At 38.2% G+C, this 17,440-nt stretch overlaps 1 protein-coding gene across 3 annotated transcripts in view; it reads right to left on the bottom strand.

The window, feature by feature from the left end:
* Nucleotides 1-280: 280 nt before the first annotated feature.
* LOC106056129 (uncharacterized) overlaps nucleotides 281-17,440 on the bottom strand; it is a 24,475-nt gene continuing 7,315 nt past the window's right edge. For 2 of the 3 annotated variants that reach the window (XM_056027355.1, XM_056027354.1), the window contains exons 3-9: nucleotides 16,180-16,342; nucleotides 14,832-14,998; nucleotides 13,027-13,218; nucleotides 12,006-12,232; nucleotides 10,421-10,520; nucleotides 8,099-8,184; nucleotides 281-6,920 (exon numbers count right to left, since the gene is read on the bottom strand). In XM_056027355.1, the coding sequence (XP_055883330.1) occupies nucleotides 2,691-6,920; nucleotides 8,099-8,184; nucleotides 10,421-10,520; nucleotides 12,006-12,232; nucleotides 13,027-13,218; nucleotides 14,832-14,998; nucleotides 16,180-16,342 (5,165 nt within the window). In that variant the 3' untranslated portion in view covers nucleotides 281-2,690. The remainder of the gene's footprint in view (nucleotides 6,921-8,098; nucleotides 8,185-10,420; nucleotides 10,521-12,005; nucleotides 12,233-13,026; nucleotides 13,219-14,831; nucleotides 14,999-16,179; nucleotides 16,343-17,440) is intronic. The other variant, XM_056027356.1, reaches the window with a different exon arrangement.

The following is a 17,440-nucleotide window of genomic DNA, read 5'->3' as shown; positions in this document are numbered from 1 at the left end:
CAGAGTTGATATAAGCTTTGCAAAAGGAAATGAAGACTATAGCGTCCTAGTTCTAGTTCCAGCAGGATGACTGGAGATGGCGGTGGGCAGTGTTCGAACCCTGGCCAAGCGTGATGAAAGTCTGGAGCGCATCCCTTACGCCAGGCAGACTATTGGATATAATGGGCGTATAATGGGATATAATGGACATATAATTGGAAATAATGGTCTAATCCAATGGACAACACACACACAAATATTGAACTCTTAAAATTAGCTTTTCAAAATTTGAATAAATGCATTCGTGTTTAAATGTATATTTATTATTTCACAATTTGTTCACATCGGCATTAGAAATGTGTATTCAATTTTCATGTTTTACAGTATAAAAAAAAAATTTACATCAACAAAACCTTATCAATACCCTTCACATTGAGTGCATACATAAATCAAGTACTGGTCAATCATGGTGGTCTGACCGCTCCATCGTCAATAAAATAAACTATGGACTACATCAACCAGTTTCGAAAAAAAATCGTTCCTCCTACTGTGGCAGACTTATGTCAAAGCAGCACCCCGCACTCCCCCGTATCATTGTCCTAGCATTCGCGGGGAGGGCCCCCTCCGGACTCCTAGCCGTGGGTGGGCTAGAGGATGAAAAGAGAAATAAAATTGGTCTTAGAGAGTTGTAGGTAGTTGCAAAGATCTATAGATATATACACAGTGATCTATAGATATATACATAGAGATCTATAGGTATATCCATAGAGATATATATGTATGTACACAATGATCTATAGGTATATCCATAGAGATCTATATGTATATACACAGTGATCTATAGATATATCCATAGAGATCTATAGGTATATCCATAGAGATCTCTATGTGTATACACAGTGATCTATATATATATCCATAGAGATCTATAGGTATATCCATAAAGATCTCTATGTGTATACACAGTGATCTATAGATATATCCATAGAGATCTATAGGTATATCCATAGAGATCTCTATGTGTATACACAGTGATCTATAGATATATACATAGAGAGCTATAGATATATGTAGAGAGATCTATAGATATTAACATAGAGATCTACAATTATATACATAGAGACCAATAGGTGTATACACATAACAGTCAAATATTAATATAAAACCTTAATTAACTGAAATCGGTGTCTGACATTTCGATGTGGGGGTGTACACTTGTGACCTCCTCAGATCAGATAAACAATTGTTGTGTAAACAACGCAGTGACAAAAAAAATGTGAAGATAGACTTTAGATTTGTTAACAACTAAATGTGTACATTATATGGTCTAGTGTCAGTCTAGCCACACTATAAAAAAGAGGCGTGACAATGACCTAATTTGTTGCTTACAAACAAAATGTTTCACGGGAACTGAGTATAAAACGAATTAGGCTACGAGTATATTTGTATCTCTATGAAATTAAGAGTTACCATCTACAATCTGCAGTAATAAAAAATGGGTACACCTTTAAGTTTTTATTAATAAAATGACTGTTTTAGAACAGGCATAATATAAATGCATATTTTCATGTCAGAACATTGATAAAGTGCAAAGGTACAAAGCAAAGTGTATAGAGACCTTTTCTCATCTTTAGTTGTTTTTTTTTTTTTATTCTTCTTGTTTTTTTGTTTTTTTTTTTGTTGTTGTTGTTGTTTGTTTGTTGTTGTTGTTGTTTTTTTTTGGGGGGGGGGAAGGAAGTTTTTGTTCATAACATTGTTAGTAAAAAGGGAAAGTGTTCCTGAACTCTGCTTGACATTTTTTGTTCTAATGTATTAGTACAATCATCGCGCTGTAAGTGACAGACTGACAGACACCATCTGTTCTTCCAAGTATTAAACGAGACATGCATTTTTCAAAAAGCTATAATGTGTAAAAGAAAGTTCGCTATTAAAATATCTGAACTCAACGCTTATATGTCGATACCCGCAAGTACATTGCTTAGGCTATTGGAGATCTTCACTATAAACTTATTAAGAATGTCAAGGTCGCTAAATTGAACTGCATTGTTGCCAATAAAAAAAATCGAATTATAATTTTTACAATGTGTGTTACCTAGTGTATTAATGTTCATATCAAATCTCTTGAATTAAAGTTAGTTGTTAATGTTTTAAAATAAGTTTTAAAGACCTAAAATAAAAGTCATTCTCCCTCTATATTAAAATTATTTTGTGCTACAAACGGAAGAGCCTTAAACATATTGTTTTGGTGTGCTAAAAAATGCACAAAAATGACCATAAACCTTTTCAAAAGCCTAGCTCCACAATATTTCCCTCTATTTTTTTTACACCGGATACGCCAAAAACGTTGCTATTTTTAGTTTCGTCGCCATGTATGAAAATCTTCAATAATGTTGTGTTTTTTCCCCTCCTAAAATGCGTATCTTAAAATGACTCAAATGCTAGACACTTAGGTAAAGGGCTGCTACCAGTGGTTTAGTGTGCTTTAAAAGGGAAAGATTATTTACTTTTAAAAATGACAATTTGTAACAAGTTCATTTTTTTTTTCGGAACAAACTCTAATGACAAAAAGATATACTGGAGGAGAGAGAGTGCCGTTACAAGTGAAACCATAAGAAGTTTGGTTCAGCAATCTGTAGAGTGGGAGTAAGGGGAAAGAACTCATGTGTGCATTAAAATATATTGGGTTATCTCTCTTCAGTCATCAATAAAAGTCAGTCTTCCTGTAAGCTTTTGTTTACGTCTACGACCATGTGGCGTACTGGAGGCGAAACGGGGTCTGCGTTTTCGTCGCTAGCCGTTTTGTCGTGAATTGGGGAAAGATGTCTGTTCTCGGCATCTAACCAGCTGGAAGAGTCGTCGGAAAAGTCTGAAAATTCCTCATCCGAATTTGTCTCCAAGGCGAGATGCCTTTCTGAATTACTCGTCGCCGGGCCGGCTTTAACGGGGACGCTGGGCTCCGTGCTAACTTCGGATTTGGAAGAATCCAATTTTGATTTCCATTTTTGGGGGGCTTCAAAGATTTGCTGATTGTTCGGTTGGTCGATTTGTTTGTTAGCATCTCCTTCCGCGGTCGGTGACGTGTTGGCGTTTCCGTGGACTATTTCCGTGGTGTGATACGGCTGTGACGAAATGTGTGCCTCCTCGTTGCCATCTAGTTTGTCTCTATTTATTCTCTTTGTGTCAGCTTTCGTTAAAGATTTCGTCAAATCCAAATCTTCAAACTGATTGTGGTTGATACCTTCTGGGAAATCATAGTCCTGAGTATCGATACCATCTTTTCCGCGTTGAGATGAAATGAAATCGGCGGAGTTTTCTTTTAAAGAAGTATCGGTATCGTCGGTGGAAGAAACTGTTTGCTCAAAACCGGGGTTTTTTAATTTCCGATACCGCATGGCGTTGACGTTGTATCGCATGTGGGGTAACTCCGCTGGGGACTTGGGAATTTGTTGGCTTTTTCTATCAGGGTTATTGTTCTTGTCTTTTATAATCGAACTTGGCTCATTATAAGCGTTTGGAGATTTATCAGGTTCTTGTTTCTTGTTAGCCAGAGCTACGTGGGAGTAGTGACTAATGTTGTATTTATGATTATAATAGTTACTGGTTTTACTACTGGCTTCAAGGTCATCAACAGTTTTTCTGGGTTCAATTTTTGTATCAGTGCTTGTTTCCTTGTTTGGAATATATTGCTTGTTTTGGGCATTTCGTTCCTCAGTGATTGCCCGGTCGTCGTTTTTATTTTGGCCATACTGTCGATGGTGGTCAGGTTTGCCAAGTTGGCTATCATCATTCTCTTCGATTTGGTCGTTTTCGGAAAGATGTTGGTTTTGATCGGTGTCCTGATTTGCATTGTTTTGGTTATATTGCTGGCTATGATTATTTGGACTAGATGGCCTATTGCGACTAGTTTTTCTAGCGAGTCCGATTTGTTTACCTTGAATGTGTTGTCCATTGGGGTTAATTTTTATAGACTGTCCAGTTTGGTCAGTGTTGTATAGTCCATTGTGGTCATTTTTATTAGACTGTCCACTTTGATCGATTGGCCTGTTTTGATTGTTTAGCTTATTGGGCGCATTTCGATGGTACTGTCCGCTCTGGTCAATATTGTGGTTCTTTCTGTTCGCATTTTTCTGAATAAACTGTTCGTTATTGTTATTTTGATTGTCATGTTCGTTTCGAACACTTTGTTCGTTCTGACTGTTCTGTCTTGCTTTATTTCCCTGCATGGCAAAGACGTTAATACGTTGGCTAGTTTTATCATTGCTGTAGACCCCCTGGTCATTGCGGTCGGTTTGACTCGCTGATTCTAACATTCCATCTGACTTCCTTTGAGCACTGATCAGCTGATTGCTGCCGCTTTGACTCAGCCTTCTGCCCTCATTCTCTTCGCCGTCACGGTTGATGACGTCATATTTCTCTTGCTGGGGATCCCCACTAAAAGCCAAGTTGTCAATCTCCTCTGAGGTAGCGCCGGCGTCTTCTCCCTGGACTTCGGCTTTGTCTGCAGCAGTGCTGGCTCCTTTGTCGTACCAGGCAGGCTTTCTCTTTCCGCCCTTTGGGCGTCCCTTCACCAGAATACCACTCGGCTTCCAAGCATTCTTCCCAGTCACGTTCTGACCTGGTGCTGCTGGATTGATGGCTACCACGGGGACAAACTTATGGTATATCGTCTGCTGATCAGAGTCGGCATCTGCACTACTCGTCTCTGATTTAATGGTGTCTTTTTCTTGACCCGAGCCTTTCAATTCTTCGTAATCAGGTGTTTGCGTGCTAGTTCTAGATCTTCCACTTTCCTTTCGGTGATATGGATCTGAGAGTTTCTTGGGTCCATTTACCAAAGCTTTTTGTTTAACATTTGATCTATCCCTTTGTAGTTCTGTTGCTCTTAGAGTCTCTGCATCGTCTTCAGTTATGTCATCGTTTGGCCTTAATAGTGTTATATAATCTGAATAATCTTTGTTCTTAGAATTCGTTTCGGAAGGATTCTCACCCTGTGACTTGATATCCCCGATTGTTTGATCGGAATCGTGCTTCTTTAATTTTGGTTTGAGATTATAATTTGCATTTTGATTTTCTTCTAATGGGTTGGTCGGTAAGTTAGATATGTTTTCTGTTGATGTTAGGTCCTCGTTGGAGAAGTCGTTTGCCTGGACATTGTCAAGTGAATCGCTTTTTGGAGAATGTATATTTCTGTCGAATTGGCTTCGAGGGGCTGTAGACTCTACGGACACTCCCGAATTTCCGTTTTGGCTCAGAATTTTATGTTTTGGCATCATGTTAGTTTGAATGACGACGCTTTCGCTGGCACCTTTATTCCCCTTGCGGTTGTCACCCCTGTTTTCCCCTTTATCACTGTGCTGTTTAGAGGAATGTCTTCTGTCAGAGTTACTTCCCCGAAAGGCTTTACTTGTCTGCTCTACTGCATCATGGGACTTGTAGTTTTTATTGAACGTTGGTTGGAAGCCATGTTGAAAGTTTTGATTGTCTTGTCCATTACTGTTCGCAGCTTTCCTTGAGTTGCTATAACTCTCTGAGACGATTTCGACCTTTTCTTTCGGAAACTCTTGCACTGGGACATCATAATCGTCCTGGTCGACTGCTTGAGGCTTGAACTTTGGCCTTCTTGTTTCGTGGTTGCCCTGGGGTTCCCTGAGCACAGTAGCTAGGTTTTGCCTGATTTCATCTAACGGATTCTCGGTGTCCTGTGTGTTCAACTGATGACTGCCTTCGTCTGGAATTTGCAGGTTTTTGTGAGAAAACAAACTAGGGTTCGTTCCCTTATTTTTAATGCTCGGGGTAGAGAGTTGTATTTTGGGATTGTTATTGGCGTTATTGGCATTGCCATCATTACTAGCAACCACCTTGTGATAAGCAGCCTCGGTTTGACTGTCGCTGATGTCATCGGTTACGTCAAGGATTTTATGAAAAGCTGGTCCTTGACCTTCGCCTTGATCATAACTCAAGTTTGATACCTTTCCTTGGCTAACTTGGCGATTATTTTCACCCTGATTGATTCTTTTAGCTTCTGTCATTTTCTGGTACTCTACCCCTCTGTTACTGTTTTCTAGTCTACCTTTTGATAAGTCGACTACCTGTGAAACGCCTTTTAGGTTTTGTGAATCTGCTTCGGTAAAAGCGACGTCTTTGTTAGCGTCGGGTTCCTCATCTTGTCTTTTGTTAGAGTCCCTGAATTTTTTACTATTAACATTTTGCTCATTAGAGAACACGCCTATGTCGGACATGTCCAGTTTATCAGACGCTGGAAGAGCATTCGAGAAAGCTTCCTTATTCTTATCGCCAATGGTTCTTGCACCGTTCAAACTGGGCTTTGTTAAATCGTATGACCTATCTTTTGGTGGAATCTCGTCGGCTTTGAAGTCAGTGCTGCTATCAGCGTCTTCTGAGGGAGATAACTTTGATGGTGTAACTTTTGTCTGACCTTTTTTCCTATTATTTATGTTGAGGCCCATGTCGCTTTTCAGTAGTGTCCCTTGACTTAATTTGTCGTCACCACCGTTTCTGCTATGCATAGTGTTTTTGTACGGCTGCACGTTTTGGTCAGAAATAGGTTTTGAAATACTCGGTGCACCGTTACTAACGTTAGGGGACAGGGGATTGACTACACTCGTGATTAATGACTTGTACGCGTCGCTGAGCAACGGGGTCACCTGACCAAGGGAACCAACTCCGGCACCACTGTTTCTATTTTCTAAAGAGTTGTCAAACGTTTTCTGGCCCACAACCTGAATGTGCTTGGTCTCGGAAAGTCCTCGGCGCAGGTCATTCGGAGATTTGCTCTGTGGTAGGTTGCGATCAGGGTAGCCTTTGTCCTCAGGGCCCCCGAGAAGAACGTTCGGGGCTGTCTCCACCGGCATGGGGCCCTTTTTCTCCCCCTCCGATGGGTCACTGTCAATAAAGCGTCTGCAATATCTGGCCACCAGAAGCTGTAAATAGGGAAAAAAATGAAAAGAAAAATAACTTTTTAAATATTTCAAGATTCCTAAAATATTTTCTATAATGTGCACTTCAACAAAGAAAAGAAAATTCGTATCGCCTTATGAATGATTATTTTGCTCTTAATAACAAATAAGTGATAGATGAGAAAATAATTGAAAATTTTTACCCCATCAAATTACAACCCCACCACCACCACCCCCACGCCTCACGACAAAAAAATCTTGGTTAAGTGAATGTTGAAGTCTAACTCAGAGTATATAAAATTCTAATGATAGGCCTATAGTTCCAGACTTAGAAAATGGTGAGCAAATTGTTCTGAACGCCTTTTTATAAATTAAACTCATCAATGAATACATGCGGGATTACCCGCTGACGTACAATGTGTTCAAGCTATAGGCTGTCTAGACTTCCAAACCAAATTAATTTTTAAGTTGTTTGGGAAAAATTCATAACGGTCAAACAGGAGTTTTACTAGTGTGGCCAATTAGCTAGTAATTCAAAGATTTACATAAACTGTCAAATTCTGAAGAAAATAGAGACGGTTTTAATTTTTTTTTTTTTTTTTTTTTTGCTATTTTTTTTAACCGATGAAGCATTTGCAAGCTGAAAAGAGGAATTGTAAAAAACAAAAACACCTTTATATACCATATAGTGCGTATCAAAGACAATAATTTCAAGTTTATCAAATGGGTCTGGGTTGGTCTTACAATACTAAGAACAAGGGGAAATAATGCATAGGTGGCTCTGGGCTGGAACACGCAGGGGACGGAACTAAGAGAAAGCCAATATGGAGACCAGTAGAACAAAAAGTAAAGATAGCAGGGTGGACACGGGCCCAAATGAGGTGAAAAAACCCCAGTCCGATGAGAGCTCTGTGCTCCTATGGGGGTCAAAATGACCGTCACGCTTCATCGCCAGTGTTTCCCTTGTTTTTTGCACCAACCTCCATCACCTTCTATAGGCCAGTGATCAGCATCACTGAGATATTTCCCTTAACTCTTTCTCCCCCGAACTGACGATACCAACGTTGATTCCACTAGAATGTGGTAAATAATTACGGAGAGAAAGAGTTAAGCTGGCAAGCAACATTAGGTCACAAAAGATGATTCCGCATTGTTATGTATCTAAGAGTTAAAATGTAATCGAATACAAAGGTCGGACTCACATTATCAAAGTAGCCTTTGTACATGGACTGTCTCTCCAGAGGGTCAGCTCCGATGGTCAGCGGGCATGGTGTTTTCTGAATTGGACCTAATAAAGATAGATATACATTGTGATAACACCTGGAAAGGTTCAATTTTATAAGATCAAAAAAACAAAAGACAAAACAGAAGATGATGGGATGTGTGGCTGAAAGGCTAAGTACGCTTGAACTTGGCTTGGCTACATAAAAGGGCTTGGCTACCTAACAAAGAGGCTTGACTACCTAACAAAGAGGCTTGGCTACCTAACAAAGAGGCTTGGCTACCTAGCAAAGGGGATCGGCTACCAAACAAAGGGGATCGGCTACCAAACAAAGAGGCTTGGCTACAGGCTTGGCTACCTAACGATGAGGCTTGGCTACCTAACAAAGAGCTTGGCTACCTAACAAAGGGCTTGGCTACCTAACAAAGAGGCTTGGCTACCTAACAAAGAGGCTTGGCTACCTAACAAAGAGGCTTGGCTACCTAACAAAGGGGCTTGGCTACCTAACAAAGGGGCTTGGGTACCTAACAAAGGGGCTTGGCTACCTAACAAAGGGGCTTGGCTACCTAACAAAGGGGCTCGGCTACCAAACAAAGAGGTTTGGCTTCAGGCTTGGCTACCTAACGAAGAGGCTTGGCTACCTAACAAAGAGACTTGGCTACCTAACAAAGAGGCTTGGCTACCTAACAAAGGGGCTTGGCTACCTAACAAAGAGGCTTGGCTACCTAACAAGGAGGCATGGCTACCTACGTTGTATCATTCACAACCAATCCCCAAACCTCTTCCCACCGTCACCATAGAAACACACACATACACGCACGTTTTAAGTAAACCAACTTTCCAATTTTATTTCGGACAGTCTCTTGCATGTTTCGCTTATGTTAATCCTAGCACTCTAAATTTTATGATGTGATTCGAACATTAGTGCAACCATTTACTTATTTTAAAACTCTAAATCATTTATATATATTTATTATTTACGTAATATTATTTAATAGGAATAAAACTGCAGGTCTTTAACTTATATTTTGAAAACTGTAAGGTAAGTGATTAGTTTGGCATTGTTAACATTAAGATTGAAAAGACTATCAAGAAAAATATGTTTAAAAAATATACTTTCAAAATAAACAAAGCCTATATTAACAGGAACTTAAAGGGAGACTGCTACAGAGTTATAGACCGTTCTTTTTCTACATACGAAGGTTCGTATAGCTAGATAGAAAGAGAGGTGTTTTTTTTTTGGACAGAAAGACAGTGGTTGGAAATTTTATGTTTGTTACGGTTCCACTCTTCTAACCTTTATCCTATCTTATCTTATATAGTACTGACGTTACTTCAAAAAAGAAGATGATTACGTCCTATGCGTCATGAATTCAGGCATGCGTAATAAACAATGACTTAAATTCTGCCATATTACTGGTTTTCCTGTCTAGCTCAGGCAACCCATTCCATGCTCTAATAGCACTAGCGAAGTAGGAGTATTTGTACATATTTGTCCTAGCATATGGGACGAGGAATGTGCCTTTATCGTTGTGTCTTTCTGAGTATTTTATTAAATTTTGTTTTGTATTTGAAGATTATGTATACATAATATATTATGTTTTATGTATAAATGCTACTTTACTTTTGAGTCTTCTTTCCTGAAGCTTCTAAATTAAGTGATTTTACTAAAGGTGTTACTTTAGTCAAATGTGAAGATTCGTTTGTTATAAATATCACTGCTCTATTTTGTGTCTGTTCCAGTTTTTTAATGTTTTCTTGAGTTGAGGGGTCCCTAATAAGGGTGCATATTCTATTATTGACCTAACCAAGGTTAAATAACATTTTAGTTTTATGTTGTTATTTGATTTATAGAAATCTCTTTTAATAAACCCCAATGCTTTGTTTGATTTTTTGATAGTTTCATCAATATGTGGATTCCATGACAGTTTTTCCTTTATTATAATACCTAGATATTTTGCGTTTTTAGTCTGTGTTACTGGTTTACCATGAATAAGATAAGTGGAATTAATTTGTTTTAGTTTTTTTGTTACTCTTAACAACTGACATTTTTCTGGGTGGAAAGACATGCTCCAATTTGATTCTCATTTCTGTAATTCATCTAATTCTCTTTGTAAAATTTCCGTATCTTGTGTTGTTTTTATTGTTCTATATATTATGCAATCGTCTGCGAATAATCTGACTTTTGTTCCTGAACTAATGCAATTTGGTAAATCGTTTATGTAAATTATATATGTATAATCCATTGGATAGAGGTTTTCTAACACACATGCCACCACATTATGTATCCATCTCCACGTACCTGTGAAGTCTTGAGAGATGATGCAAGGTTGGTCGTCTACACGTAGTAACAGAGTACCATCTTCATAGATCAACGAGACTGTATGCCAACTGTATGCACCCTGAGAAAATTAGGAAAAGGCGTATGAATGATATAGATCTAGACATTTTTGACTCAAGCTAAATGTATGGTGAGAGTATGGGTGGCCAATCTTTATCGACATGGGGCCATATAGATTTCTAACACTCATGTCATGGGCTGCATAACGATATATAAAAATCGTTGAGTCTTATGGAATCTATCCCTCCACGGCTTCGTTGTTTATTGTTTGAAGCGGATATGACACGCTGGTCAAAGGTTGGACATTTCAGGATTATTGACCATGTGCCAAAGTTAAACTGGTATTTTAGAAACCAATTACCATTCCTTTACCCAGTGTCACACGACAAAAATGTGGATGTTGTTGTCAGTAGTAGACCTGTAGCCACAAACTGCTGGTAGACAACTAAACCGCTGTAGGCGTATTATATCTTAACCATAGACATAAATAAATATAGACTGACCAATTAAAGAGTTTTATGAAACGAAAAATTGTGACTTGAAATTTTGTGTACTTTATTATAAAGTATTTATGAGCAGTATAAAAGTTAAGTATTCATATCTATTTCAGCCACACACCTATATATATTGTAAATAAGGAGGCAGTGTAGTTTTGTTTAAACTCTAAGAATGAAGATCATGCAATTTTTCATAATTCGGAAATCCGAATACAATAGATATACACGTTTTCAAGTTACATGAAGTTACTTCCTTTTTCCAGTCTATATTTATGTATGTCTATGATCTTAACTTATAAAGCTTGAAATAACTTAAATAACTTTTTTGTGAACAAAACTAAATAGAACTTTTATATTACAATAAAAACAAATTCAACCTGAGATAAAATAAATTAAGCAGTCTTTCGTAATAATATTAAAATGATATTCCGAACAAAATCTAACTCACTACAATGACACGTCTTTTCAGTCTGGAAATATGGAGTCGTCTCCCCTATCTAAGACCACTGATCACAATGCCGTTGGTCTTGCATCATTCACAACCAATCGCTAACCTCTTCCCATCGTCACCATGGAAACACACACACATACACCCACACACGTACCCCATATCAGTGGAACTTCGGAACAGAACGTTAGGAGTTCTGGACGTTATAAAGTTAGGAAGAAAGTTAAGAAGTTGGGACGTTAGGACATTGGAACATTCGGACGTTAGCAAATTAGGCAGTTAATAATTTAGTAGGCTACGTTAGGACATTGGAACATTCGGACGTTAGCAAATTAGGCAGTTAATAATTTAGTAGGCTACGTTAGGACATTGGAACATTCGGACGTTAGGAAATTAGGTAGGTAAGAAGTTGGGACGTTAGGACATTGGAACATTGGGACGTTAGGAAATTAGATAGTTAAGAAGTTGGGACGTTAGAAAGCTTAAATAAGAAACTTGGGACGTTAGGACGTTAGAAATCAAGTGTTTTAAACTTCTATTTATTATATACATTTTTGTCCTCTTTTCCTCTTGAGATTCAATGAACTTCGAAAGAACTTACCAAGCGTTTAGTGCAGACGATCGCTTTTCTTGCACTGGACGTCTCAAAAGCCAGAAGGTAGGATTGGTCAGCAGGCCGGTAGCCGATGGCCAGTGAGGGTGTGGTGTAGCCAGGGTTCGAGACGTTGCACCCGTTAGAGATAAAAATCTGATACTTGTCTCGGTTGCTAGGGTCGTTGGCCATCTTGAACCGGAACTCCACCCTCAGCGATGTTCCCATCTCATTTCCTGTACGGAAACAAATCATTTCGCATTTTTACTTTTTTTTTTGTCAGCAAAAACTTGTGTTACGTAATCGACCATCACAGAAAAACCAATTAAATGTATTTATGTTGTGAGATAAGAGTGTTCCTCTTTATTACAAAATGTACTGCAGATAGAGGCAAGTCCAGAGTTGACGGAAGATTACGAAAGCCTAAATTATATTTTTAACTAACCAAGGGTCAATAACTATCAAGGAATTAACCCAGTAGATTATAACTTTTCAAAATATTTCACAACTGCGACAACGCCTCCGTTTCTGTTAACAAAAAAAAAAAAAGTAGTCTGTTTTTAAAACGAAAGTAACAGGTATTGATGTCTAAGAAGTCAGTGAAAAGCTATCATAAGACGTCATACTAAAATGTCATCTTGAGATGTTAATATAAAATTATCCTGAGACGTCATCATAAGGCGTCAGAATAAGACGTCATCCTAAGATGTTATCCTCAAAAGTCATACTAATTATTCTATTATTCTAAAATTTGATTATTTAAAGCTGATTAAAGATGTTTTTTAAAGTTTTAAAGAATAATTCTAAAAGTTGATTTTTAAATATTTGATTATTATATTACACCATGTTGAACCGTTTGCTTCATTTTAAACATTGATTTATTGATTCCTTAATTATTGATAATTATACACACAAATAAACACTCCATTCAAGTACTAAACAAAAAAAAACTATTAAAAAATTTGAATTAAAAAAAAATCCATCTCATTGCTAGCGACATTGAACTCAGAAATGATGGGAAGGCGCATACCTGCAAAGTACCAAACATTCAGAGCTGTCTCGCTGAAGAACGCTGCCCGGCTACCGTCCACGGCGTCCTGGGGATCCAAGTTGTAGATGGGTACAGCGGGGCCCCTTCCGATCTCCACGAAAGAACCTTTACCACTGTCCTTGATTCCGTCCTCAAAGGTCATGTTCAGCATAATATCGCACGGAGTCACTCCTGGGGGAAAATAAGAACTCATGTGTTAATACTGATTGCTAAATAGTGTAATTGTAATGTAATGATTGGTAAATGCTGAAGTTCTTACGATGATTGGTTAATGATAAAGTGCTAATGATAATTGTAAATGATGAAATGATAATGAAGATTGTTAAATGATGAAGCGCTAATGTAAAGTGCTAACGATGATTGGTAAATAATGAAGTGCTAATGATGATTGGTAAATAATGAAGTGCTTATGATGATTGGTAAATGAAGAAATAATAATGATCATTAGTAAATGATGAAGTGCTAAAGATGATTGGTAAATAATGAAGTGCTAATGATGATTGGTAAATAATGAAGTGCTAATGATGATTGGTAAATAATGAAGTGCTAATGATGATTGGTAAATGAAGAAATGATAATGATCATTAGTAAATGATGAAGTGCTAAAGATGATTGGTATAAGATAACAAGCTAACGATGATTGTAAGTGGTGAGGTGCTAACGATGACTGGTGCATGATGAAGTGCTAATAATGATGCTGTTGGTAAACTATGAATCGCTAAAGATGACTGGTAAACAATGTTGAAGAGCTAATCATGTCTGGTAAATGATGTACAAAGGATGATGTGGAAACGATTAAATGTGGGCAGTACAAACGATGGTGTATAAATCTTGACGAATGATAATTGGACAATATTAAAGGTATACTCGACTTGAAGCTCTTTAAAAATCGACACCAATAGTTGGTACTGGATAAATCCACATGATCTATAAAAGAAAGGTCCTGGATTGCTGACGACATACACACCGGAAGTAGAAAGAAGGATGAAAATACTTGAGCGTCTGGCGATTACAGACGCTCAACCCGTCACAGCTGTCGCGTATTAAGATTGGCCTCTTTAGTCACATGAGTATAAGATAATACTGAATGATACGTTCTACTGTTATCGGAACTTAAAATTCTTGACTTCAGATCCGATCAATGCTTGGGCTTTCTTAAATCTAGATTTAGGACAGGGTTCTCAACCTGTGGATCGCGACCCACTTGGGGGTCGATTGACGATTTGCCAGGGGTTGCCTAAGACCATCGAAAATATGGATTGTTTTTGTCTATTCTTCTTTGCTGTGTGTGGGAGGAGAAGGGGGGGGGGGGGTCGCGGCCGAGTAGGGGATTCTAAAAAAGGAGTCGCCGAGCTTAAAAGGTTGAGAACCGCTGATTTAGGATGAGTTGAGTTGAGTAATCCTGAAGCTCTTTAAAATCGACACCAATAGTTGGTACTGGATAAATCCACATGATCTATAAAAGCTGTCGCGTATTAAGATTGGCCTCTTTAGTCACATGAGTATAAGATAATACTGAATGATACGTTCTACTGTTATCGGAACTGAAAATTCTTGACTTCAGGTCCCGATCGATGCTTGGGCTTTCTTAAATCTGGATTTAGGATGAGTTGAGTTGAGTAATCTAGCTCCTAAAGGTAAATATTTTTATGGATACTTTGTTTTCGCAGCTCCAAAGCACGTAACTTTAAACATCTACCATGTCGCTGTGGGAGAGAAGTAAAGATAACCTTGACAGACAGATTCAAAGAAGAAGCTAGAACACAAGAAGGTTTAATAGGTACCTTGTCCAGTAATCATCTCTTTACTCCTCGGACCCCAGACACACTGGCATGTCTCCTGGTCCCAGACAAGTCCAGCCACGGCCAGAGAACAATCACGCCGTATCCAGTTGCCATTGACAAATTGTTCGTACTGGCCAGAGGGTTCAGTGGACAGAGCGCGATACTCCCTAGAGAAGTGGAACACACAAGAATTTTTTTTTTTAGTTATTGCATTTGAAGACTCCAAGTTGGATCGGCGTGTAAGTTTGAGGTCTAGGTTTGGTGTGTTAGTTTGATGTGTTTTAGACTGGTCACAGCTTGGTGGGTTAATTTGATGTGTTTTAGACTGGTAACAGTTTGATGTGTTTTAGACTGGTAACAGTTTGATGTGTTTTATACTGGTAACAGTTTGATGTGTTTTAGACGGGTCACAGTTTGGTGTGTTAGTTTGGTGTGTAAGTTTAAAATCTAGGTTTGGTTTTAGTTAAGTGTGCTAGTTTGGTGTGTTACAATGGTGTGTTAGAATGGTATGGAATGTGTTTTCAAAAAGATAGCATCAAAACTAATTTTAAAAACATGGTCTAACTTCTGTAGCATTGATAATTCAATCTTTAATCTAGTAGAATGTAACTATCTAATGTATTTTAGATTTCATGCCCATTTCATAGCAGAATGTATAAGTGTCTTTCAAAATTGCTAACAACTTAATTTTCAAAAATCCTATATAAAAAAAAGCTTATACAAGGGGAAAAAATGCTTAATAACTACCATATCTTTTAATACTGCAAGATTTAATTCAATTTTTCTTTGTAAAATATAATTAATTAAGACTAAATAATTAACTTATTACTTAATGCTAATAATATACTCAGAAATACACAAAGATAAAGGCAGATTCCTTATTCCATAAGCCAGTACCAACTAGCAGAAGTGATCCCCCTTTCCAGGGAATGTGTTGCCTAAATCGGCCAGGAAAATCAACGACTTGGCAGATAGTCACTGACTAGCCTGCATGACTAGATTGACACATGGATACGCGTAGAATGTATCTTATCTTATCTTACATAATACAGACGTTACTTCAAAAAAGAAGATGATTACGTCCTACGCGTCATGCATTCAGTCATGCATGTTAACCAATGACTTAAATTCTGCCAAGTCACTGGTTTTCCTGGCAAGCTCAGGCAACCCATTCCATGCTCTAATAGCACTAGGGAAGAAGGAAGATAGTAAATGGATATGTAGATATGAAAAGACAGAGGCGTACCTGCACTCTCTTTTAGGTCTATCTTTTGAAGTTACGTCAGTAGCTTATAAGATAAGATAAGATAGTAAATGGATACGTAGATGTGAAAAGACAGAGGCGTACCTGCACTCTCTTTCAGGTCTACGCCCATGAGGGTATTCACACCGGCACAACGTCTGGTTCCAGATCAGTCCTTCCTGGCAGAGCTGTGACCACCATTCGCCATTATGAAACACTTGAAACGCCCCTGGATTGTCTGCTTTGGCCCGATGCGTAGCCGTGCAATCTGATCATTAGAAAAAAATGGGCGTATCATTGAGGACTCTGTGGCATATAGTGACAATGTGTTGGGGAACTAGGAAGAAGTAGGGTTCAGTGGCGTAGCAACATTAGGGTTCGTATGGATTAAAGAAAATGGTGATACCTCCCCCACCCCCATTTCCCCATTCTCCTCAATAAACTTGAAGGTAAAAGCAAACAGGGTGTCATGTGACCAGCACAACGTCCAACCGCCTTTACGTTCCCTTAACAAATGTCATGTAGCCATTACAGTTGTGTGGACTCAATGGGTCCTAAATATCCTAAAGTTCGAATCTCAGGTTTCACCGAGACTCTATACCGCGATTCCTCGGTTCGGAAGCCAAGCTCTTTACCACTCAATACCCCGGAAAGGTATAACAAAAACAAATCCCGGCATTTTGTATGAATCAATACATTGACAAACAAGCGAATAAAAACAAAATACTTTTAAAAAATACCAAGCTTCTCTAATGAGAATATCCCTCAATACTGTAGGATATACTTTCCTTTTTGAAATAACTAATTAAAAATCCACTATTTAATTAAATAATTGGTTGATTTTTTTTATTGATTCGCGTATTGTCTTCGACAATATATAATAGTGTAAAGTCTTAACTTGATCCGAGAATGGGAAGTGTGAGAAATTATTTGTCCAAAATTTTATCAGACAGACAGACAGAGAGAGTGAGTTAATATAAGCTTTGTAAAAAAAAACATCCAAAGTTTGTGTTCCGGCAATAGAGTCCTTACATTTAATATGAGTACCTAGAAGCTACAAATGACTATTTTCAATAGCTCCTGTGGGCCCTGATTAGTCATGGGCCAGGGCGCAAAGAACCCATCGTGTCATTGCACCATTACAACTTAGTGTCTGTGGGGGGGGGGGATCTTCTAAGTTATTATATAGATCAAAACATATTTTGACTGGTATACCCAATAAAGCGATAAAGAAAATACATAAAGGAAGATGGACTTTGTTTATTCTATGAAGATGTAGAGGTAGATCTACAACAGCTAAAAATTTGGGCATAGAGATGTAAAGCCCAGGATAGATCAGAAAGAAAAGATGTGCTAGATCTGGCCA

Source organism: Biomphalaria glabrata, chromosome 4, assembly GCF_947242115.1.
Source record: "Biomphalaria glabrata chromosome 4, xgBioGlab47.1, whole genome shotgun sequence".
NCBI classification, from domain to species: Eukaryota; Metazoa; Mollusca; class Gastropoda; family Planorbidae; genus Biomphalaria; species Biomphalaria glabrata.
The sequence above is the reverse complement of the archived record's forward strand: the minus strand, read 5'-3'. Positions and strand labels throughout refer to the sequence as shown.